This window comes from Pristiophorus japonicus, chromosome 10 (assembly GCF_044704955.1).
Source record: "Pristiophorus japonicus isolate sPriJap1 chromosome 10, sPriJap1.hap1, whole genome shotgun sequence".
Classification (NCBI taxonomy): Eukaryota; Metazoa; Chordata; class Chondrichthyes; family Pristiophoridae; genus Pristiophorus; species Pristiophorus japonicus.
The window spans coordinates 35,434,959-35,459,052 of NC_091986.1; the positions used below are offsets into that span (position 1 = coordinate 35,434,959).

General features: G+C 43.8%; 1 protein-coding gene and 1 pseudogene across 2 annotated transcripts in view; both read left to right on the forward strand.

Moving 5' to 3' along the window:
• LOC139274964 (protocadherin-9-like) overlaps positions 1-14,024 on the forward strand; it is a 621,496-nt gene extending 607,472 nt beyond the window's left edge. Inside the window, exons 3-4 of one of the 2 annotated variants that reach the window (XM_070891750.1) lie at positions 12,530-12,940; positions 13,197-14,024. In XM_070891750.1, the coding sequence (XP_070747851.1) occupies positions 12,530-12,940; positions 13,197-13,963 (1,178 nt within the window). In that variant the 3' untranslated portion in view covers positions 13,964-14,024. The remainder of the gene's footprint in view (positions 1-12,529; positions 12,941-13,196) is intronic. The other variant, XM_070891751.1, reaches the window with a different exon arrangement.
• Positions 1,870-2,100, forward strand: LOC139275414 (U2 spliceosomal RNA; annotated as a pseudogene).
• Positions 14,025-24,094: the final 10,070 nt, after the last annotated feature.

Consider the following 24,094-nt stretch of genomic DNA (forward strand, 5'->3'; position numbering starts at 1 on the left):
ATATCCTCAATATGGAGAAAATGCGAGTGATGAATTCTGCTCATGTTGCACCAATAATGTAGCTGGAATCTGCTTAAAGAAGCACCCAAAAATTCAAATGACAGAGCCTGAGATTAATGGAGTTTTTAATTTGTTATGACCAGAACAGTTGCTTTATCTGATTAATCAGGTAACCTTGGAAACCATAGGATTGGATATATTTAGGGTCTTGGTGATGGTTGTCTTCTTAAAATTGAAGTAAGCTTCAAAACTTGGGCTATGGACATTGAAATGCAATAACTGGTTCAGTGAGCTGCCTGTCATGATTAAGGTGCTACCATCTTGAAGGGCTGACATGTAAATATGTGAGATCCCTCATGTTATATCTTGAATGAAGAATCTGACCAGATACTGTAAGCTTAAAGTAATGTGTGACCGTAGTCCTTTATTACAAGTCCCCAGAGTCTCTCTCCAGCCTGTGAGGCCTCCTTATATACAAGCGCTCCCAAGGGATTGTGGGATCCCCGGGGACTCCAGGGGATGATCCCTCTGGTGGTTAAACTTGTGTGTGTGTGTTGGGGGGTCGAAAAAGGTAGTCTATTGTGGGTTGTTCTGGATAGTCAGTGAATCTGAGTTTGGTTTGGTCTAAGTGTTTTCTGCAGGTGAGTCCATTTGAAAGTTTGACCAGAAACATCCTACTCCCCTCTTTGGCCATGACAGTGCCGGGAAGCCAATTGGGATCTTGTCCATAGTTCAACACAAATACAGGATCATTAAACACATTTCGCGTGACACATTTGCACGATCATGATATGCATTCTGTTGAAGCTGCCTGCTCTCTACCTGTTCGTGTAGATCAGGGTGGACTAATGAGAGCCTTATCTTACGTGCCCTTTTCATGAGCAGTTCAGCGGGGGGAACCCCAGTGAGCGAGTGGGGTCTTGTGCGGTAACTAAGCAGGACTCGGGATAGGCAAGTCTGCAGTGAGCCTTCAGTTACCCTCTTCAAGCTCTGCTTGATTGTTTGCATTGCTCCTCTGCCTGACCATTGGGTGCTGGTTTGAACGGGGCAGATGTGACATGTTTGATCCCATTGCGGGTCATGAACTCTTTGAACTCGGCACTGGTGAAGCACAGCCCATTGTCACTCACAGGGACATCAGGCAGGCCGTGCATGCCAAACATGGCCCGCGTGCTTTCAATGGTGGCAGTGGATGTGCTTGCCGTCATTATCTCTCATTCAATCCATTTGGAGTACGCATCTACAACCACAAGGAACATTTTTCCCAAGAATGGGCCTGCATAGTCGATATGGACCTTGGACCACGGTTTGGAGGGCCAGGACCATACACTTAATGGCGCCTCACTGGGTGCATTGCTTAACTGTGAACATGTGTTACATTTGTGCACGCGGGACTCTAAATCCACATCGATACTGGGCCACCACACGTGGGATCTGGCTATTGCTTTCATCATTATAATGCCTGGGTGGGTAATATGGAGGTCACTAATGAAAGTGTCCTTGCCCTTTCTTGGCACCATTACCCAATTACCCCATAGGAGGCAGTCTGCCTGTATGGACATTTCATCTCTGCGCCGCTGGTATGGCTTTATTTCTTCCTGCATCTCTAACGGGACAATAGACCAACTCCCGTGGAGCAAAAAGTTTTTTTTACCAAAGACAATAAGGGTCCTGACTCATCCAGGTTCTAATCTGTTGGGCGGTAACAAGTGATTGCTCACTCTTGAATGCTTCCATTACCATAACTAAATCTGCGCATTGTGCCATCTCCACCCATGTGGTTAGCAATGGCAGCCTACTGAGAGCATCAGCACAGTTTTCTGTGCCTGGCCTGTGGCAGATGGCATAGTTGTATGCGGACAAAAAAAGATCGCTTCTCGGCCTTTTGGCTAAGATCTGCATAACTAACCTGACCAGCCACCATGACCTCCGGGTGGTTCCTCCCTGGTCAGGAAGGTATATGCTTACATTTTTGTAAACAGGAGGTGGGTGGGATGGCTTGACCCATCCACCTCCACGGAGGTGTGTGGGGGACCTGACCCATCCACCTCCATGGCACGAACCTGGTATTGCAGTACTTCCAGGAACGGTGCAGTGGCTCTAGGCCTTTTGGCTAAGAGCATTGGCGCAGAGTGATCCTTGACTGGTGCAGGGTGACCTCTGGCATTTGTGACTTGACAAAGAATTGGAAACGATTGGCTACGAATTTATTTAAAAAAAAAACATAGCTGACCTGACTCAGAAATATATCGCCGTTCCTTCAGCGTCGCTGGGTCAAAATCCTGGAACTCCCTCCAAAACAGCACAATGGGAGCACCTTCACCACACGGACTGGAGGTGGGTGGGGTGGCTTGACCCATCCACCTCCACGGAGGTGTGTGGGGGACCTGACCCATCCACCTCCATGGCACGAACCTGGTATTGCAGTACTTCCAGGAACGGTGCAGTGGCTCTAGGCCTTTTGGCTAAGAGCATTGGCGCAGAGTGATCCTTGATGTGTGCAAGGTGACCTCTGGCGTTTGTGATTTGACAAAGAATTGGAAAGATTGGCTACGAATTAAAAAAAAACGTGACGCCCATCTCTGGGCTGATGCATTCATATTTATCCCCTTACTTTCAGAAAAGAGGGATATAAGTGGCTTATGGTCGGTTTCCAATTCAAATTTGAGCTCAGTCAGATATTGATGCATTTTCTTTATCCCATAAACAGAGCTAACACTTGTTTTTCGATCATGCTGTCGGCCCTCTCAGCCTTAGACAGACTTCTGGATGCAAAAGCAACCGGTTGCAATACACACTCGACCCCGTATGACGACGCATCACATGCTCGTACCAAACGCTTACATGGATCATTCAGCACAAGCAATTTGTTTGAGCATAACAATTTCCTAGCTTTCTCAAAGGCATTTTTTTGGCTTTGATCACATACCTATTCATCTCCTTTATGCAGTAAAGAGTGCAGTGGTTCTAATAGTGTGCTAAGACCCGGTAAGAAGTTACCAAAGTAGTTCAGGAGTCCCAGAAACAACCGCAGCTCTGTCACATTCTGTGGTCTTGGTGCGTTCTTGATTGCCTCCGTCTTCCAATCGGTGGGTCTGATGCTGTCCGCCGCGATACTTCTCCCCTGGAACTCCACTTCAGGTGCCAGGAAAACGCACTTTGAGCATTTTAACATGAGCCCCACATGATTAAGCCAATTAAGAACCTCCTCCAGGTTCTGCAGGTGCTCGACGGTGTCCCGACCTGTAACCAAGATGTCGTCCTGGAAGATCACGGTGCGCGGGACCAACTTCAGCAAGCTTTCCATGTTCCTTTGGAATATCGCTGCGGCTGATCGCATCCCAAACGGGCATCTGTTGTAAATGAAGAGACCTTTGTGCGTGTTGATGCGGGTGAGGCCCTTCAATGATTCCTCCAGTTCCTGCGTCATGTAGGTCGAGGTCAAGTCCAGCTTCGTGAATGTCTTTCCTCCCGCCAGTGCTGCAAAAAGGTCGTCTGCCTTTGGTCACGGGTATTGATCCTGCAGGGAGAAACGATTGATAGTTACTTTGTAATCACCACAGATTCTAATGGTGCAGTCTTCCTTGAGGAGTGGAACAATCGGACTGGCCCACTCGTTGAATTCAATCGGTGAAATGATGCCCTCTTGTTGCAGCCGGTCCAGCTCGATCTCCACCCTCTCACTCATCATGTACGATACCGCTCTCGCCTTGTGATGGTGGGTCACGCCCCCGGAATCAAGTGGATCTGCACTTTTGCTCCTTGGAACGTCCCGATGCGCGGTTCGAACAGCGAGGGGAACTTATTTAGGACTTGGGCACATGAAGTGTCGTCGACGGATGAGAACGCTCAGAAGTCGTCCCAGTTCCAGCATATCTTTCCCAGCCAGCTCCTGCCGAACAGCGTGGGGCCATCGCCCGGTACCACCCAGAGTGGTAAATTGTGCACCGCTCCATCGTAGGAGACCTTTATGGTAGCACTGCTGATTACGGGAATTAGTTCCTTTCTACATTCTCAGTTTAGTACGAATGTGAGTCAGGACTGGCCTTGAGGCCTTGCTGCACCACAATTTATCGAAAGTCTTTTTGCTCAGTATGGACTGGCTCGTGCCTGTGTCCAGCTCCATTGACACCGGGAATCCATTTAATTCAACCTTCAGTATTATCGGGGGACACTTTGTGGTAAATGTGTGCACCCCATATACCTCTGCCTCCTCGGTCTGAGGCTCTAGTTCATCGTGATCCACCGTGGATATGTCCTGCTCTGCAACATGGTGGTTTGCAGGATTAGCAAGGTTTGCAGCTCGCCTGCACATACGTTGGAGGTGTCCCATTGTTCCACAGCCCTTGCAAACATATCCTTTTAAGCGGCATGAATGGAAATGATGATCACTCCCGCAGCGCCAACAAGGTGTTAATGGCCTTGTATTCACCACCCTTGATGGTGAACTCTGAGACATCTGTGGCATGCAGCTGCAGGCATGTGAGTCCTGCCCTGTACATTACGATTCGAAAATTACATCACTTTGTTCACAGTACTTGCAGCAGCAATCTTGTGCTGAGAGATTTGTTTGGTATTGTCACTGGTGGAGATAAACCCCTGGGCTATCACTATGGCCTTACTCAAGGTTGGGGTCTCTACAGTCAAAAGTTTGCGAAGTATTACTTCATGGCCAATGCCAAGTACAAAGAAGTCCCTGAGCATGTGCTCCAAGTGACCTTCAAATTCGCAATGTCCTGCAAGGCGCCTTAACACGGCGACGTAGCTCGCCGCTTCCTGGCCTTCAGACCACTTGTATGTGTAGAACCAATACCTCGCTATCAGAACACTTTCCTTCGGGTTTTGATGCTCTCGGACCAGTGTGCACAAATCATCGTACGACTTCTCTGTGGGTTTCGCTGGAGCGAGCAGATTTTTCATGAGTCCAGATGTTGGTGCTCCGCAAACGATGAGGAGGTTCGCCCCTCGTTTGGCAGCGTTCGTCTTCCAGCTTGTTGGCCACGAAGTATTGGTCGAGTCGCTCCATGAAGGTTTCCCAATCATCTCCCTCTGAAAATTTCTCCAGGATTTCTCCAGAATTTCTCTGCATTGTTGCAGTGGGGTTCGTCATCTGTATCTCGTCACCAGTTGTTATGTCTTGAATGAAGAATCTGACCAGATACTATAAGCTTGAAATAAGGTGTGACCGTCGTCCTTTATTACAGGTCTCCAGAGTCTCTCTCCAACCTGTGAGGCCTCCTTATGTACAAGTACTCACAAGGGTTTGTGGGATCCCTTGGGACTCCAAGGGATGAGCCCTCTGGTGGTTAAACAAGGTATTTGCAGGTTTACATATATAACACCTCAGTCTTGTGCTCAGTTTCGCTTCCTGTTTGGCAAAGCCTCGATTTTGAAATACTCATCCTTGTTTTCAAATCCCTCAGTGAAGTTGCCCCTCCTTATCTCTGTCACCCCTTCCAGCCCAACAACCCATTGAGATCAATGTGCTTCTCCAGTTGTGGCCTCTGCACATCCCCAATTTTATTGCTCCACCATTGGTGGCCATACCTCTCGCTGCCTAGGCCCTAAGTTGTGTGCCTGAGGTGTCTCCAGCTGCACCTACTCGGGCTTCACATTTTGGAGCTTGAGCGGCGGCTGGAGTCACTGCAGTGCATCCGCGAGACTGAGAGATACATGGATAGCACGGTCACCCCACAGCTTACGAGTGTGCAAGTAGAGAGGGAGTGGGTGACCGCCGGACAAAAGAGGAGGACTAGGCAGGTAGTGCAGGAGTTCCCTGAGTCCACCTCGCTCTCCAAAAGGTACTCTGTTCTGAGTGGCGGTGGGGGCGATGGTGCGTCTGAGGAGTGCAGCCTGAGCCAAATCCATGGCACCACGTTCGGCTCAGCTGCACAGGCGGGGCGGAAGAAGAATGGAAGAGCTATAGTGGTAGGGGATTCAATAGTCAGAGGAACAGACAGGTGTTTCTGCAGCCGCAGACGTGACTCCAGGATGGTATGTTGCCTCCCTGGTCCCAGGGTCAAGGATGTCACCTGCTGCAGGGCATTCTGGGGGGAGAGGATGAACAGCCAGAGGTCATTGTCCATACTGGGACTGATGACATAGGTAGAAAGAGGGATGAGGTCCTGCAGGCAGAGTTTAGGGAGCTTGGAGAGAGATTAAAAAACAGGGCCTCAAAGGTAGTAATCTCTCCAGATTACTCCCGGTGCCACGAGCTAGTGAGTACAGAAATAGGATAGAGCAGATGAATGCGTGGCTGGAGAGATGGTGAAGGGGGGAGGACTTTAGATTCCTGAGGCATTGGGACTGTTTCTGGGGGAGGTGGGACCTGTACAAGCCGGACGTGTTGCACCTCAACAAAGCCGGGACCAATATCCTCACGGTGGGGCGGGGCGGGGTGGGTAGGGGGGTTTAATGGTGCTGTTGGGAAGGGTTTAAACGAGCTTGGCAGGGGGAAGGGAACCTGAAAATAGATTCAGTAGGGAGGGGAGTAAAGCTGGAATTAGAAATCAAAAATGTAGAACGTGAGTTTGAAGGACCGAGGAAACAAGCATGAAAAATGCATCGATAAACAAATTTAAAAGCTCTTTGTCTAGATGCATGTAGCATTCGTAATAAAATAGATGAGTTGACGGCACAAATAGATATAAATCGGTATGATCTGATAGCCATTACAGAGACGTGGTTGCAAGGTGACCAGGACCGGGAACTAAATATTCAGGGATATTTGACAATTCGGAAGGACAGACAGAACGGGAAAAGGAGGTGGGGTAGCACTGTTGACAAAGGATGGGATCAGTGCATTAGTGAGAAATGATATTGGCTCAGAGGATCAAGATGTTGAATCAGTTTGGGTGGAGATAAGGAAAAATAAAGGGAAAAAGTCGCTGATGGGAGTAGTCTATAGGCCCCCTAACAGTAGCTACACAGTTGGACAGAGTATAAATCAAGAAATAATGGAGGCTTGTAATAAAGGAACGGCAATAATGATGGGTAATTTTAATCTTCATATTGATTGGACAAAGCAAATTGACCAGGGTAGCCTTGTGGAGGAGTTCATAGAGTGTATCTGGGATAGTTTCCTTGAATAGTATGTTGCTGAACCAACCAGGGAACAGGCTATCTTTGATCTAGTACTGTGTAATGAGGCAGGATTCATAAATGATCTCGTAGTAAAAGATCCTCTTGGAATGATTGACCATAATATGGTTGAATTTCAAATTCAGTTGGAGGGTGAGAAAGTTGGTTCTCAAACCAGGGTCCTAAGCTTAAATAAAGGAGACTAAAAAGGTATGAGGGCAGAGTTGGCTAAAATGTACTGGGAAAATAGACTGGGACGGTTGATGAGCAGTGGCAGACATTTAAGGAGATATTTCACAACTCGCAACAAAAATATATCCCAATGAGAAGGAAAGCCTGTAAGAGAAGGGATAACCATCTGTGGCTAACTAAGGAAATAAGGGATGGTATCAAATTGAAAACAAAGGCATATAATGTGGCCAAGACTAGTGGGAGGCCAGAGGATTGGGAAACTTTTATAAGCCAGCAGAGAACGACTAAAAAAATGATTAAATGAGGGAAGATAGATTATGAAAGTAAACTAGCATGAATTATAAAAACAGACAGTAAAAGTTTCTACAGGCACTTTAAAAGGAAAAGAGTGGCTAAAGTAAATGTTGGTCCCCTGGAGCATGAGACTGGGGAATTAATAATGGAGAACAGGGAAATGGCAGAGACGTTGAACAACTATTTTGTATCGGTCTTCACGGTAGAAGACACTCAAAACATTCCAATAGTGGAACTTAATACAATCACCATTACAAATGAAGTAGTACTTGGTAAAATAATGGAACTAAAGGTGGACAAGTCCCCTGGACCTGATGGCTTACATCCTAGGATCTTAAAAGAAGTGGCTGCACAGATAGTGGATTCATTGGTTGTAATCTACCAAAATTCCCTGGATTCTGGGGCGGTCCCAACGCCCCTATTTAAAAAAGGAGGCAGACAAAAAGCAGGAAAATATAGACCAATTAGCCTAACATCTGTCATTGAGAAAATGCTGGAGTCCATTATTAAGAAAGCAGTGGCAGGACATTTGGAAAAGCATGATTCAATCAAGCAGAATCAGCATGGTTTTATGAAAGGGAAATCATGTTTGAAAAATGTGCTGGTATTTTTTGAGGAGAGGAGATCTTATCGAAACATATAAGATTATGAGAGGACTTGACAAGGTGGATGCAGAGAGGATGTTTCCACTGATGGGGGAGACTAGAACTAGGGAGCATAATCTTAGAATAAGGGGCTGCCCATTTAAAACGGAGATGAGAAGGAATTTCTTCTCTCAGAAGGTTGTAAATCTGTGGAATTCGCTGTCTCAGAGAGCTGTGGAAGCTAGGACATTGAATAAATTTAAGACGGAGATAGACAGTTTCTTAACTGATAAGGGAATAAGGGGTTATGGGAAGTGGGCAGGGAAGTAGACCTGAGTCCATGATTGGATCAGCCATGATCGTATTAAATGGTGGAGCAGGCTCGAGGGGCCAAATAGCCTACTCCTGCATCTATTTCTTATGTTCTTATGTTCTTATGTAATGAGCAGGGTGGATAAGGGGGAACCAGTGGATGTGGTGTATTTGGATTTCCAGAAGGCATTCGATAAGGTGCCACATAAGAGGTTACTGCATAAGATAAAAGCTCACAGTGTTGGGGGAATATATTAGCATGGATAGAGTATTGGCTAACTAACAAAAAACAAAGATTTGGGATAAATGGGGCATTTTCCGGTTGGCAAACAGTGACTAGAGGGGTGCCGCAGAATCAGTGCTGCATCTTCAACTATTTACAATCTATATTAATGATTTGGATGAAGGGACCAAGTGTAGTGTTTTCTGATGATACAAAGATGGGTGCGAATGAAATTGTGAGGAGGACACAAAAAATCTACAATTGGATACAGATAAGCTAATTGAATGGGCAAAAATTTGGCAGATGGAGTATAATGTGGGAAATTGTAAGGTTATCCACTTTGGCTGAAATAATAGAAAAGCAAATTATAATTTAAAGGGAGAAAAATTGTGAAGTGCTTTAGTACAGAGAGACCTGAGGATCCTTGTGCATGACCTGGGGGTCTTTGTGCAAAAAGTTAGTATGCAGGTACAGCAAGTAATCAGGAAGGCAAATGGAATGTTGGCCTTTATTGCAAGGGGGATAGAGTATAAAAGCAGAGAAGTCCTGCTACAACTGTATAGGATATTGGTGAGGCCACACCTGGACTACTGCGTAGAGTTTTCGTCTCCACATTTAAGGAAGGATATACTTGCAGAGAAGGTTCACTGGGATGATTCCGGAGATGAGGGGGTTGACTTATGAAGATAGGTTGAGTAGGTTGGGTCTATACTCATTGAAGTTCAGAAGAATGAGAGGTGATCTTATTGAATAGATAATGAGGGGGCTTGACAAGGTGGATGCAGAGAGGATGTCATAGGGGAAACTAAAACTAGGGGACATAGTCTCAGAATAAGGGGCCACCCATTTAAAATTGAGAAGAGGAGGAATTTCTTCTCTCAGATGGTTGTAAATCTATGGAATTCTCTGCCCCAGAGAGCTGTGGAGGCTGGGTCATTGAATATATTTAAGGCGGAGATAGACAGATTTTTGAGTGATAAGGGAGTAAAGGGTTATGGGGAGCGGGCAGGGAAGTGGAGCTGAGTCCATGATCAGATCAGCCGTGATCTTATTGAATGGCGGAACAGGCTCACGGGGCCATGTGGCCTACTCCTGCTCCTATTTCTTATGTTCTTATGTCCTTTTGTTCTTAAGCTCTGGAATTCCCTCCCTAAACCTCTCCATCTCTCTACCTCTTACTCCACCTTGAGACAATCCTTAAAACCTATCCCTTTGATCAAGTACCTGTCCTAATATTACCTAGTGTTGCTCGGTTTCAAATTTTGTTAGATAATACCTCTGTGAAGTGCATTGGGACATTTTCCCATGCCAAAGGTGCTATATAGATGCATATTCTTGTTGTTCTTATAAACATTTAATGTAATGTAACTGGCTACCTAAAGGTGGAGGCACATTTAAAGCTGACTTTCTTTGGCTGACTGTACACAATGACATTGGTCCGGAATTTGCAGTTAGCAGTAAAGTGATGGCGATCACCACTGACCTCGAAGAAAGCTGCCACAAAGATCTTGCGATCTCTGTGGCGGAAACTTTAGCTTTCTCAATGTTAATTTGATTGTAGCACTGTGTTTCGGGCATCTCCATCGTTCGGCAACAGTGATGTAATCAAGCTAGCTAAGCAGCCAATCATATTGAAGAATTCTCATAGATGGCAAACCAGGAAATAAAAAGCAGCTTTTAACATTCACTGTTAAATTTTTTTACAGGGAGCAAAATAAAGATTGGTGCATAACATGGAGTTAAGTTAGAATATGAAATATCATAAATACACTTTAATAAAAATTTAAAAATATATATTTTTTAATATTTTTAAAATATAGTAATTTTTTTATCATAATGGAGAAATTTGACATTCCACAAATATAAAATTAGCTTTTCTAGGCCAGAATGGTTTTTCTGCAGTGATATTACTCAAGATGCTATTAATAACCTAGTTACACCTCATTGGACAATGCTTAACTTTTTATGGTGCTTTTATCAGTGCGATTAGAGCAGAAAAGGGGAAGTTTCCATCAGTTCAATTGATTGCACTGATTGCCGGCTATGGGGATTCCACAGTATAGACTGTGGCGGAGCAGGAAATGACTGACCGCAGCTTCAGGATTTCCACATTTATCTGAGCATGCGCTGAATCATAAGAACACAAGAACATAAGAAATAAGAACTGGAGTAAGCCATTTGGCCCCTCGAGCCTTCTCTGCCATTCAATAAGATCATGGCTGATCTGATTTTGGACTCAGCTCCACTTTGTTGCCAGCTCCCCATAAGCCCTTACTCCCTATCATTGAAAAATCTATCTATCTCCGTCTTAAATATATTCAATGACTCGGCCTCCACAGCTCTCTGGGGCAGAGAATTCCACAGATTTGCAAACCTCGGAGAGAAAAAATTCCTCCTCCTCTCAGTTTTAAATGGGCGTCCCCTTATTCTGAGATTATGCCCCCTAGTTTTAGTTTCCCCTATGAGTGGAAATATACTCTCTGCATCCACCTTGTTGAGCCCCCTTTTTATCTTATATGTTTTGATAAGATCACTTTTTATTCTTCTGAACTCCAATGAGTATAGGCCCAACCTATTCAACCTATCTTCATAAGTCAACCCCCTTATCTCCAGAATCAACCTCGTGAACCTTCTCTGAACAGCCTCTAATGCAATTATATAATTCCTTAAATATAAAGACCAAAACTGTACGCAGTACTCCAGGTGTGGCCTCACCAATCCCCTGTACTGTTGCAGCAGGACTGCTCTGCTGTTATACTCCATCCCCCTTGCAATAAAGGCCAACATTCCATTTGTCTTCGTGATTACTTGCTGTACCTGCATACTAACTTTTTGTGTTTCATGCACAAGGACCCCAGGTCCCTCTGTACTGCAGCAATCCAGAAGCTACAGTCAGTTTCAGAGGGGTAATGATGCGAGATACTGAGAGTTTCACCGTCATGACCACCACAAAATCCGGGCCATTATATTAAAATGGTACATTCACTCTATAAAATGCCAGTGCAGACAATAGTGGGCCAATACATTGATTTTAAATGTATGCAAGCACTAAATGGCTCCAATTTATGTCACGTGAAGTGTGATTTTAATGATTAATAAGTTTATAAAGCATTCTGTTAGTTTACACATCAGTAACTAGTACAATGTGCTCTTTTCCAAACATCCTGCAAGAACAGGAAACTAAGCAGTAATTGAAAATCCAATCAATGAACATTAAGAAATAGTTTAATTCTTCTCGGTTATTATCTTCTGACTCTCATAGTAGTGTCACCCGACACACGTGCTAGTGAAGACGATTAGAATTTTTACAATGGGAATACTTTTGAATAATAAGCACCTTGGGACGTTTTAAAGGTGTTATCGAAATGCAAGTTTTTGTCGTTTTCTCTGAATGATGTTTTTGATCTGAACTCATTTTGGCTTTGGACGAGAATACTAAATATAATCATTTGGGTTGGATGCTATATTGGGTGATCAGACTATCCAGTTCCTTCTAGAGCCTCGGTTTGAAGGTAACCTGAACTGGTAATTTGAAAGTCTTCTTTCTCTGCCACTTATAAAGGCGTTAAGCATAATGTGCTTCGGAGATATTGATACAGTTTTTGGTTGCCGTAAATTCATAATACAAAACCGGACATAATTTGGGGTTAAGTAACATTAAATTGGCAATGCCATTCAAAAGCCACAAGGAAGACTGGTGTGGAAAATGGAAGCAGTTTTTCTGTTGGCAGGAAAATAAGCCATGCGTTCAGAATTCAACTGCAATCATTGACAATTAGCACCTTAACTTCCAGAGGAACTTGACTTGACCTTTGCAAATGATTTTTCTTTCCACTCCGCACAGGCGGAAAACAGACGAAAATGGCTTTCACAGTAGCCAAACGGCAGAAGCCTAAATTCTCCACGTTGGCTATACACATGCTTGTGAAACAATTCACAAAATTACAAAGAATATTCCTGGCCACGAAACCCAAAATGCCCACTAGTGAGGGTCATCGACGTGGCTGGAACCTTATTGCCGCAAAAGTCAACAAAGTTTCCAAAGTAGCACGGACAGCTGAGGACTGTCGAAAGTGCATCAATGACTTGAGACTTGGCGCTCGACAAAAAGTGTTTTTTAACAAAAAGAGAGGTACAGTCCAACATACAGATGTGGCAAAAGACAAAGTCCTAACATGGGAGAAAGAAAAAGTGGCCCCGATAGTCCACCTTGTGGAACATGGACCTGATGCGTCCTCTGACTCCAGTGATGCTGGTGAGTGTTGCATTGTTTTGTCAAACCCATCATTGCTTACCTCAAATATTACAGTCTCAGCTATTGCCATTAAGCATGCATTGCAATGATTATGTATGCAAGTCCTTCAAAGCATTTGTAAATGTTCTTGCTCTATAATGAATTGCTAGCTTTCTTGTGCTCAAAATTCTTGCAAAGCCTTATTTCAATCTAATCCTTCAGTTTATGCTTAGTACCTCATCAATTAAGCCAAAGTATTGTCTTTTTATCTCCCCAGATGAATGTTGCAGTTCAAAACCCTTGAGATCAGAGCAACAGCAAACCACCGTGATCTTGGAGGAGGAGAAGGTGTCTACCCAGCTTCAAGGACCTGGAGTGGCTAAGGAAGGTGTGGAAACTGAAGAGGTTCAACAAGGTTCATGTGGGGCAGGTGGGCAATGGAAAGCAACCTCTTATATGAAAGCACCCTCGTCAGAGCAATCCGAGCGAAGAGGGGCACATCAGCCAGAGGCGATGGGTGCTGTCCCTTCCTCTTTTCCGTCACAGTCCCAGGACTCTCACGAGGGCGAGCTTTGCCCCATTTGTCGTAGGTTAGATACACTTGTGAGCACTGTGCAGCGTGGGTTCAACCACATACATAGGGACATAAACGCATTGCAAAATGCTTCGCAGTATCGTGGGGCCCGGTTGTCCCAGAATGTCATGTCTCTGGTTGGTGCCATGCACACACTTGTGAGACTCCATCATTTTTCCACCTTGCCGCGCCGAGATGTGGCTATTCAGACCTCCATAATGCTGACTGAAAGGCATCCTGAGGATAATGTTGGGGCAGCATCTAGTGACACCGTAACTACATCCAGTGACACCGCAATGACCTCCAGTGACACAGTGGTTGCATCCAGTGACACAGTAGTTGCATGCATTGACACAGTAGTTGCATCCAGTGACACAGTGGTTGAAGTCTCACTCGATCCTGATGGTGACTCTGCAGAGAGTATGTCCATTGAAGATTCCTCCCAAATTTCTTCAGATAGTGACTGGTAAAATTAGTAGAAGGATCACAACTATACACGGAGTTGACTGTTCGAATTTATTGACTTCAGCTTTTTTATTATACAGTTAGATTTAAAGTTAGATATTTTCAACTTGGCAGCTTGACTAATTCATACAGTAGCATATTAGCTTTAAATAGTTACTGCATGCAAGTATTTATCATGGATATTAATGTAAGGTTAGCAGTTATGTACTAAATGCAATGTCCTTTAACATGCATGTAATCTAAAATCCAAATACTGTCTTCACCGATTCGTATTGTTTGGAATTTTTTGTAAACTTTTTCCACTCCCATAATTATTAATGTTGTTTGAAATTTTATAAAAGTATACATTTTCAATCTTCTACCTTCTACCTGTGTTGTTTGGAATGAATGTTTTGTACTTTTTTTTCATCTTTCATAGTTCCTGTGTTGTGTGGAATAAACATTTTGCATCAATCATTCTTTGTTCTGCGTATGCGTTTCATGCCCATGATATGTTTTTTTTATTCCCATTACGACTAAATTTTGCACATGAGCCCCAACTTGGCAGTGCAGCCCGAGGTATCCAGAATTATCTGTCACATGTTGTCTTTCATTCTCTGCCGCCTGCCTCATTTACATTATTAACAAAGCTTGTGGTTTGGATTACACCATTTCACAGACACATTTTTCATGGCCATAAGTTTTCAGGAGCATGTTTTAAAATTATGCTTTTCCATACAATGTAGTAACAAAATAGCTCTGACATGGTTTAAATTAAGACATTTTAGCACTCAGTCATTGATTTGCTGAATATCTAAAATATAAAATTTATAAACAGAAATATTTATTTCTTTTGAGTTGCAGGCAACATGGTTTTTAAACCTCCCCTAAGTAGGTTACCTGTAGGTATTGTGTTGGAGCATTGAGGTCTTTCATTGTACTCCGAAACAAGACTTGCCGTGTGAGTGCACAGAACTTGGCTTATACCAAGAATTCTACATGTTGGGGGGTACAGTTATCCCCAGCACATGTGTAGCAGGCTTAAAAAAAAATAACTTATTCTGCATGCAATGCCACTTTTCCATTCTAAGAACTATTCTATTAGCTGTTTTCATCAGCATAAAGTTCTGGTCTCCATATTACAAAACGGATATAGAGGCACTGGAGAAGGTGCAAAAAAAGCTATCCAAAGATGATACCAGAACTGAGAGGTTATACCGATCAGGAAAGACTGAACAGGCTGAAGTTCTTTTCTCTAGAAAAGAGAAGACTGAGGGGTGACATAATCTTTAAGATTATGGAAGGGATTTGATAGGTTGGATGTGGAGGAGACCAGAACAGGACAGATAATTCTGGATAAATATAAGATAGTCACTAATAAATCCAATAAGGAATTCAGGAGAAACTTCTTTGCCCAGAGCATCTGGAGTAGTTGAGGTGAATATCATAGATGCCTTGAAGGGGAAGCGAGATAAGTAATGAGGAAGAAGGGAACAGAAGGGATGTACAGATAAGGTGAGATGAAGTATGCTGGGAGGAGGCTCGTGTGGGACACAACCACCGGCATAGACCAGTTAGACCGAATGTCCTGTTTCTATGCTGTAAATTCTATGTAATTCTATGCCAGTGTGCAGCACCACTTCCTCAATTGCTGAACAGTTGATGGCAGCAAGCAGACTGGCTGTGACTTTTCCCATCACTATTAAAAAGACCCAATTTAGCACTGCTTCGTGCAGATTAAACTCTGCACCTAGAGAAAGACTTCAGTTCTGCTAATTCCTGATAAGAATAGATTGCTCCCTAATAGCTGGTCAATTTGGTGGATTTTGAGACTGTGTTGAAAGGTTTAAGAGGGATACACAATTCAGCCTGATGCAAATGCAGTCAGCGTTCAGCTCTCTGCACAACCTCCAATTTCTCACTGACAGTTTTTATATATAAACCTGTTCATGCCAAACTTGAGGGAGTTCTTGATGCTCACACTGGATTGAAAAATGAAACAATGGCCCAGAAATTCCGGCCTCCCTGGGTCCGTACGGAGTATCTACATCACAATGCGCATGCGCTGAAAACCAACTTTTCCGATCTGAAGCTGGAGCTTGGCAGATCCTCCGCATGTCGGGAGCAAGGACATTTGCAAGGACAAGATTGCCGTATTTACCCATATCTTGCCCAGCAAATGTCCTCAAATCTCTTGTGCCTGCTAAAAGCAGGCGCATAACCTACTTTAACAGGCGTAAGAGTTTTAAAACACACTTAAAACATAAAAAATAAAATTAAAGAAGCACATTTTAATTTTAAAAACCCTGCCCACTACGTTAAATTTATTTTTAACCATAATTAAAAAAACGTTTTAAAAACTCGGAAAAAAACATTTTCTCTCAGATATTTATTAACTTTAATTTCAATTAATTTTAATTATGTGAGGTGTGTTTTTTATTTTTATTTGGTGTTATTGTGTTGGTTTTTCTTTCTCAATTAATAGCAATGAGAAGTGGTAGATACCGAATTCCCATTGCTATTAATTGAGAATACTGCACCTGATTGGTTGAGAAGTCACACGTGAGTGCACCTTCTGCGTGGGAACCTCGAGGATGGGAGCGCGCTTTGCAGCCCGGGAAGAGAAGGCCTCTCCACCGGAATCCCACGCTCCTCCCGGACCACTAGGTACTTTTGTAGAAATGTTTCAGGTCGGAGGCAATTGCCTGCAGGAAGCCTCCGACCAGAATTTCAGGGCCAGTGTTCCATTGCCCAGTCCTGGTGTCCCTCACCTTAACAAGCATTAAAGGCGCTATATAAATACAAGTTGTTGTATTGTTGTTGAATACTGCAGGAATATTATCTCCTAATCCTTCAACCCTACTGGGAGCCTGTATGAGTCATTATCACATCCCACAGTACTATTATTCACTATCCGCAGCTGTGGTTATGTTCTATAGTAGGAGCTAGCGATACAAATGAACATGCCTGAGACGTTTTTCTGTTTGCCAAAGAAAATTGCAGTGTAAAAGTTAATTATCAGGCATCGTTATCAAACTGCAATTCTTATTCTTTGTATTGGTCCCTTTTTGGGGACGAGTAGATGCAGTTGTGTTTGAAATTCAGATTTGCAGGCTGTTGCTGATTGGTCTCGCACACAAGTGGTACGCGGGGAAGGGCTGTGCAATATGCTTGCAGGCTTCACATGTAATCGCACTCATGCATCGTTACCGTGACATCAGTTTTTACTGCTATAGATTGTTTGAAGAATTGCAGTTAAAACTCGCCACAGGATGATTCAGCCTTTTTAAACATTATTGCGGTGGCTTTAAAGGTATGCACTTCCATTGATGTAACATCTAAACCGAGCTATGTTGTAAGAATTGCATATTATCAGAGGGTGGCTGTTGCCTCTTATTGCCAGGCATGAACTCATAATCTCTCCTTTCTGTTGTTTACAAAAATAATTTTATTAGCACCAATTTACAGTCATTCTTACATGAGGTTAATACTTGAATGAAATTTATCTCTCCAACAACACCAAATTATGAAAGGACATTCATCTCATTTCATGAAGCATTTTTGAAATACGTTTATTTATTTGATTTACCAGTACTGGCATTTAGTGGAGCAAGGTGGGCGGGTGGGAGCGATTACACAGAGAAAATGGGTGCGTGGGAGTGATTACAAGAAAATAATCCCATCAGTGGGTTCAGATCATGTCATAAACAGCAGATTGAAGCTCAAGTCAACTATTATCATCTGAAAATTAGATTTTTCTTTTGTTGCACTTATACCCATACATCCATGAATTGTTTCAAATAAATAGCAGTACTGGTGTTAGCCATAGCACAGTGGGTAGCACTCGTGCCTCTGAGTCAGAAGGTTGTGGGTTCAAGTTTCACTCCAGAGACTTGGGCACAAAAATCTAGGCTGACACTCCAGTGCAGTCTGTCAGATGAGACGTTAAACTGAGGCCCCGCCTGCTCTCTTAGGGGGATGTTACAGATCCCATGGCACTATTTCAAAGAAGAGCAGGGGAGTTATCCCGAGTGTCCTGGCCAATATCTATCCCTCAACCAACATCACGAAAAAAAGATTACCTGGTCATTATCACATTGCTGTTTATGGGATTTGCTGTGCACAAATTCTTACACTACAACAGTGAGTACACTTCAGAAGTATTTCATTGATTGTTTAGTACTTTGGGATGTCTTGAAAGGTGCTGTGTAAATGCAAGTTCCTTTTTTTTATTACTGGGATATAATACTGTTTCATATACCAGTTTTGGGTGGGTTTATTAACAGCTTTCTTTTGGGTAATTTTAAATATTGTACTGTCTAGAAATTCGGTTATCTTCCCTGAGAATATTGGCCCAGAAATTGCGGTCGGAGGCTTCCCGCGGATGGATGCCTCCGACCGCAATAATTTCTACAAAATTACCTTGTGGTCCCGGAAGATAACCCCAAAAACACAAGCACTGAAAATAAATTTTAAAAACACATTCCATATTTAGAATTAATAAAAATGCAATTTAATTAAAATTTTACACAAAATGTATGTTTTTTTTACTTTTGTAAAATATGTTTTAGCCGGACTAAAAATAAACTTACCTTAATGGACAGGGTTTTTAATATATAAAAGAGCGATAACATTTTATTTTTCTATTTTTAAAAATTCTTACGTTGGTCAAAGCAGGCCTGCTTTTACCAGCGTAAGAACTTGAAGGACATTGGCTGGGCAGGAGTTAGGCAAAAAGCACAACTCTCCGCCCGCGGAAGCCCTTTTCCTTCGCATGCATGCGATCTGTCAAAAGGATTTTTTAACAGATCGCAAATGCCAGGTTTGGGCCCATGCGCTTTGCATACCTAAATCTAGAACTTGCGGGAACCCCGCGGCCGTGCGCGCACTTCGTACCCGCCCGTGGGGAGCACAATTTCAGGCCCAATATCGTTTTTATAGTATCTCCTGTTAGAAAAAAGTTCCACTGACTGATGAAATGGTATCAATTGTCAGTCAGAGCACATTTAGAGAGACATTGCTTGGCACTGTGTAAGCTGGCCAGGGTAGAAAACTGTAGTATTTTCTGCAGACCTTTAAACACAGATACAGTGAATGAGCCTATTGAATGTGAGAGATTAATGGTGACAGTGAACATAAAGGGAGATGAAAAATAAAAATTAACTGTAAAATGGGTATGTTCTACTAACTGTGTCCAAGTATTTTTTGTTCCCTCTGATTTTACAGTACATTTTGTTAAGTATTGTCAGAGAAGATAATGTCATCCTGTTTTACAGAGTTGAAAAGATTTCATAAAATCAGGGAGTACAGTTCTTGGAAGTATGAAGGAACTCGTAACCAGCTGAAAGGTGCTTCAAACATACGCTTTCAACTCGAGAGCATTCAGTGTCCATGACAACTCTGAACCCCTAGAGGAAGATCATAGAAAGAAATGTCAAATATCTGTGGCGCAGAGAGTAGCACCCTCCCCTCTGAGTCAGATGGCTGTGGGTTCATGTCCCACTCCAGGGACTTAAGCACAAAAATCTAGGCTGACACTCCAGCGCAGTGTGAAGGGAGTACTGCCCTGTCGGAGGTGCCGTCTTTCAGATGAGACGTTAAACTGAAGTCCCATCTGCGCAGTCAGGTGGATGTTAAAGATCCCATGGTACTATTTCAAAGAACAAGGGAGTTATCCCTGGCGTCCTGGCCAATATTTATCCCTCAATCAACATAACAAAAACAGATTATCTGGTCATAATCGCATTGATGTTTGTGGGAGCTTGCTGTGCGCAAATTGACTGCTGCGTCCCCTACAGTGACTACAATTCTAAAGTATTTAATTGTCTGTAAAGTGATTTGGGATATTGTGAAAGATGCTAGATAAATGCAAGTCTTTCTTTTCTATAATATTACTCATGTACTCACATTACTGGTATTTAAAACAATCTGTAATAATTGCCCAGCATTTTCTGAAACAGTGATGCGTTCCAATAATTATGTTGTTTCCTGCCCCAATCCCATTAATTAATCCAAAGTTTCCTGTAGTAACTTGAATGCCCCGCAGTGAGCATAATGGCGAATCAGAGCCAAAGGCTTAACCCGCCTGCATCGATAAAGCGGATCAATATTGGCATGACCTGAGTCATCGAATTCTGCATTTCAAACCCTTTTTACTATATTAAACTTGATCGCTTGCAGAAGGTCATTCAAGTTACGGACACACTCAGCTGCTGTATTGAGGAATATTCTTACTAACAGAATTATTTTTGACCCTTTATTTAGAAGGTGAAATTAGAAATTTAAGCTATTAAAAATGTCCCAGATTATATAAACCAGACATTGTTTCCTCTGTTTTTGGGCGTGAAATGAGGGCAAAAAGGATCTATTTTTTCAGGGCTATGTCCCAAAGCCATAAGGCAAAAAAATATTCTAAACCTAGCACAGAATACAGACTGTAACTAGCTGTGAGGAGAGGACAACAATTGCCAGATGGGACTTCCGGTCCACCTCAGGGGAGAGGGGAGATGGAAGAGGAGGACGAGGAGGAGGATCAGCCGGGTGATGAACCCATGCCTCTGCCCCTGCCCCCTGTAAGACTGGAAAAGCCCTGTGGTAGTTATGCAGCTGCAAAACTAAATGAACGCTTTGCGTGAACTTACATTGGTGACAGTGACACTTGCATTACTTTTCATCCTTGTCTGGCCTGGCCTGGCCATTGTTTCCAACCATTGTATTGATGTTTTTCCTTATGTTATTAGAAGACATTTCAGGATAATTGTAAAGTTAAATAAAAATGTTTAATAATTAAAGACAAATTTGAAATTTTTTAGAACAAACAAGGATGTCTTACTACAGTTGTAAAGGGCCTTGGTGAGGCCTCACCTTGAATATTGTGTACACTTTTGATCTCCTAATTTGAGGAAGGACATTCTTGCTATTGAGGGAGTGCAGCAAAGGTTCACCAGACTGATTCCTGGGATGGCAGGACTGACATATCAGGAGAGACTGGATCGACTGGGCCTGTATTCACTGGAGCTTAGAAGGATGAGAGGGGATCTCATAGAAACATATAAAATTCTGATGGGATTGGAGGGGTTAGATGCAGGAAGAATGTTCCCGATGTTGGGGAAGTCCAGAACCAGGGGACACAGTCTAAGGATAAGGTGTAAGCCATTTAGGACTGAGATAAGGAGAAACTTCTTCACTCGGAGAGTTATAAACCTGTGGAATTCCCTACCGCAGAGAGTTGTTGATACCAGTTTATTGGATATATTCAAGAGGGAGTTAGATATGGCCCTTGTGGCTAAAGGGATCAAGGGGTATGGAGAGAAAGCAGGAAAGGGATAGTGAGGTGAATGATCAGCCATGATCTCATTGAATGGTGGTGCAGGCTCGAAGGGCCGAATGGCCTACTCCTGCACCTATTTTCTATGTTTCTATGTTTCTATATAATACCGCCCCCCCCAGCCAACCCTGAACAGTCAACAACATTTTTAACACAACAATAACATAACAACACCCTCCCACCATCCCCAACAGTGAACATTTAACAAAAACATATTTTTGACAAGAACTAAAAACTATATACAACACCCCACCATCCCCCTCCCTCCCCCGCCCACCTGCGGCCATGCTTCCCTCCTGAATCTTGATCCCCCTTGTAGTAAGCCCACGTTTAACTCCCCCAGTAATGGGGCCAGGACTTCTTGCAGCAGGGGACCTCAAGTCCTGCTGCTGTGGGGGAGGGGTGGGGTGGTAACGTCAGCAGAATCTCCTCAATGGCTGGAGGAGAAGACGTTTCCGAAGAAACGTCTTCCAAGTCAGAAGGCTGTTCTTCCTCCTGTCTCCCATCTGTCCTAATGCTTGGTGGGATGGCACCTTGAGGTGCAGTGCCATCTCCCAACACTATCACAAGCCGCAAGGCAAAGACAGCATCGGTCGTTTGCCCCATTGCCACAACTATCCGATCCATGCCCTCCGTTATTCATGCAAATATTGTGGCAATGTTTAAGATCCACCCACCAAGCGCCTGGAGGAGCTGTCGACCTATATTAATGCTCGCCCTTGATAGTGCGACCATGACCTTGTTAGGATCTGTTCGTTGCAGCGTGTGTCTATCTCGCCGACTCAATTTCTGTGGGGTCGGCGTGGGCACTGGATGCCTTGGAGTGGCCTGCTGCAAGCCGCTTGGCCCCACTACTTCATCTGTCAATGAAGACGTGGCCGCGGTTACCACAGATGACAGGTAGTCATCTTCCTCCTCTTCCGTTGTTTCCTCTGCTGCACCCGAGGTGATGACCAACTGCAGCGGCATAAAGGGTTCTTGCAGGCGCCTTCCTTTGCACTTCAGGAATCTCGCCTCAAAACATAATTGAGGTTATTAGAAGAGAAGGGTAGACATGAGAATGCTTGTGCTGCGCTGGCATATGTACAAGGAGAAACACTACTGCAATAAATGTGAGAGACGTTACGTTTGGTTACAAATCTATGAAATTCTCAGCCCCAGAGAGCTGTGGAGGCTGGGTCATTTCATATATTTATGGCGGAGATAGACAGATTTTTGAGCGATAAGGGATTAAAGGGTTACGGGGAGCGGGCAGGGAAGTGGAGCTGAGTCCATGATCAGATCAACCATGAATTTATTAAATGGCAGAGCAGGCTCGAGGGGCTAAATAGCCTACTCCTGCTCCTATTTCTTATCTTCTTATGTTCTTAATCTGAGAGTAGTGGAGAAGCTGCATGCATATAATGACATAATTCATATAATATAATGAAATGCCATTCAATTACTTTAAATTACCACTGGTTTACCGCTACTTTACACATTACTCACGTGGCGCAACAACGAGATCTGCACCACCACGGGTGGCAAAACGACTGTGGCTGCCCAAGAGTGCTGCAGCACATTCCTCCAAGTCGATGAGCGGCTGCAGTTCAGCAGGGCCTCCTCCGGTGCGCCTCTGCTCCACCCAATTCTTAGATAACTTCCTCTGCAAACGTGACAAGAGCATGGCATAAATTAATTGACTAGCTACTATTACGGAAAGACAACAGATTCTAACGTTATATGCAAATACGGTTTGTATCCACAATGGATGCATGGTTATAACATCTACGTTCAAAGAAAATATTTAATTAGATCGTGTTTAGGAACTAATGCTTGACACCAAACATCTTGCGTATAATCTCCAGGAAGGGCCCTATCCACGGGCCGTGCCATTTCAGCACCTAAGGGGAGATAGGCGGTTTATTTGACTCGATGGAGGTCCCCCCGGAGGGGGAGTCAGGACCGCTGGTGAGCTCGGCAATGACAGGAGTGTAATGGGAGGGGGCACTGTGTCCATACACTGTGCTCGGAGACCTCCGTGTGGCCGGAGCTAATGTCCCAAAGTGTCCCAGGGCAGACAGTAAGCCAGGTCAGCTCTCCCCAGTCCAGGCTGGGTCACTTTGTAAGTGACAGCAGCCGGAGAGACTCACACAGTCTGGGTAAAGGTGACTGGACCGCTCAGTGCTCAGTCGGTCCCTTCCACCAACGTAACCAAAAAGGAAACGGTGCACAAATTAGATTTATAGGGCTCAGATTCCGACCCCAGTCCAATTCTTAGCAGGGAAGCTATGCAAGATTACCCAGCTTAATTACAATCTAGCAGATTTACATATTCAGTGGATCATTACAATTTAAAATCTCATAATTTAATACTTACTCTTGCGGAAGCAACCAGGCTGTTCCACCTCTTGCGGCACTGGTCCGACTCACGCCTATCTTGGGACACCAAGGAAATAATATTGCGATCTCGCCCCATATTTTTTGATAAATTCGGGGTGGAGGTTTCCCATGCCCATCCTGGGTTAAGTGGCCCCACCGAGTCTCGATCTCATTCAGTAAAGTCTCATTAACCTCGTCTGAGAAAGCATGTGCCCTCCTTCTCCCTGCAACCTCCTGCAGACTCTCTCCCGAATCCTCCTGGGACATCTGCATCATTTTAACTTTATGCACTCCTTCACAATCAACCCTCTTCAAAAGCTTCCTTCTCTCTCTCCCTCCCATTGCCTTCTGAGCATGCACAGATGACCCCTGACCTCCCGAATCGCGGGAAAAGTTATTTGCTAAAAAAAAAGCGAATGCGCAGAATAGCCATTGCTATGGATGCCTTGCATGACTGAAGACATCGCTA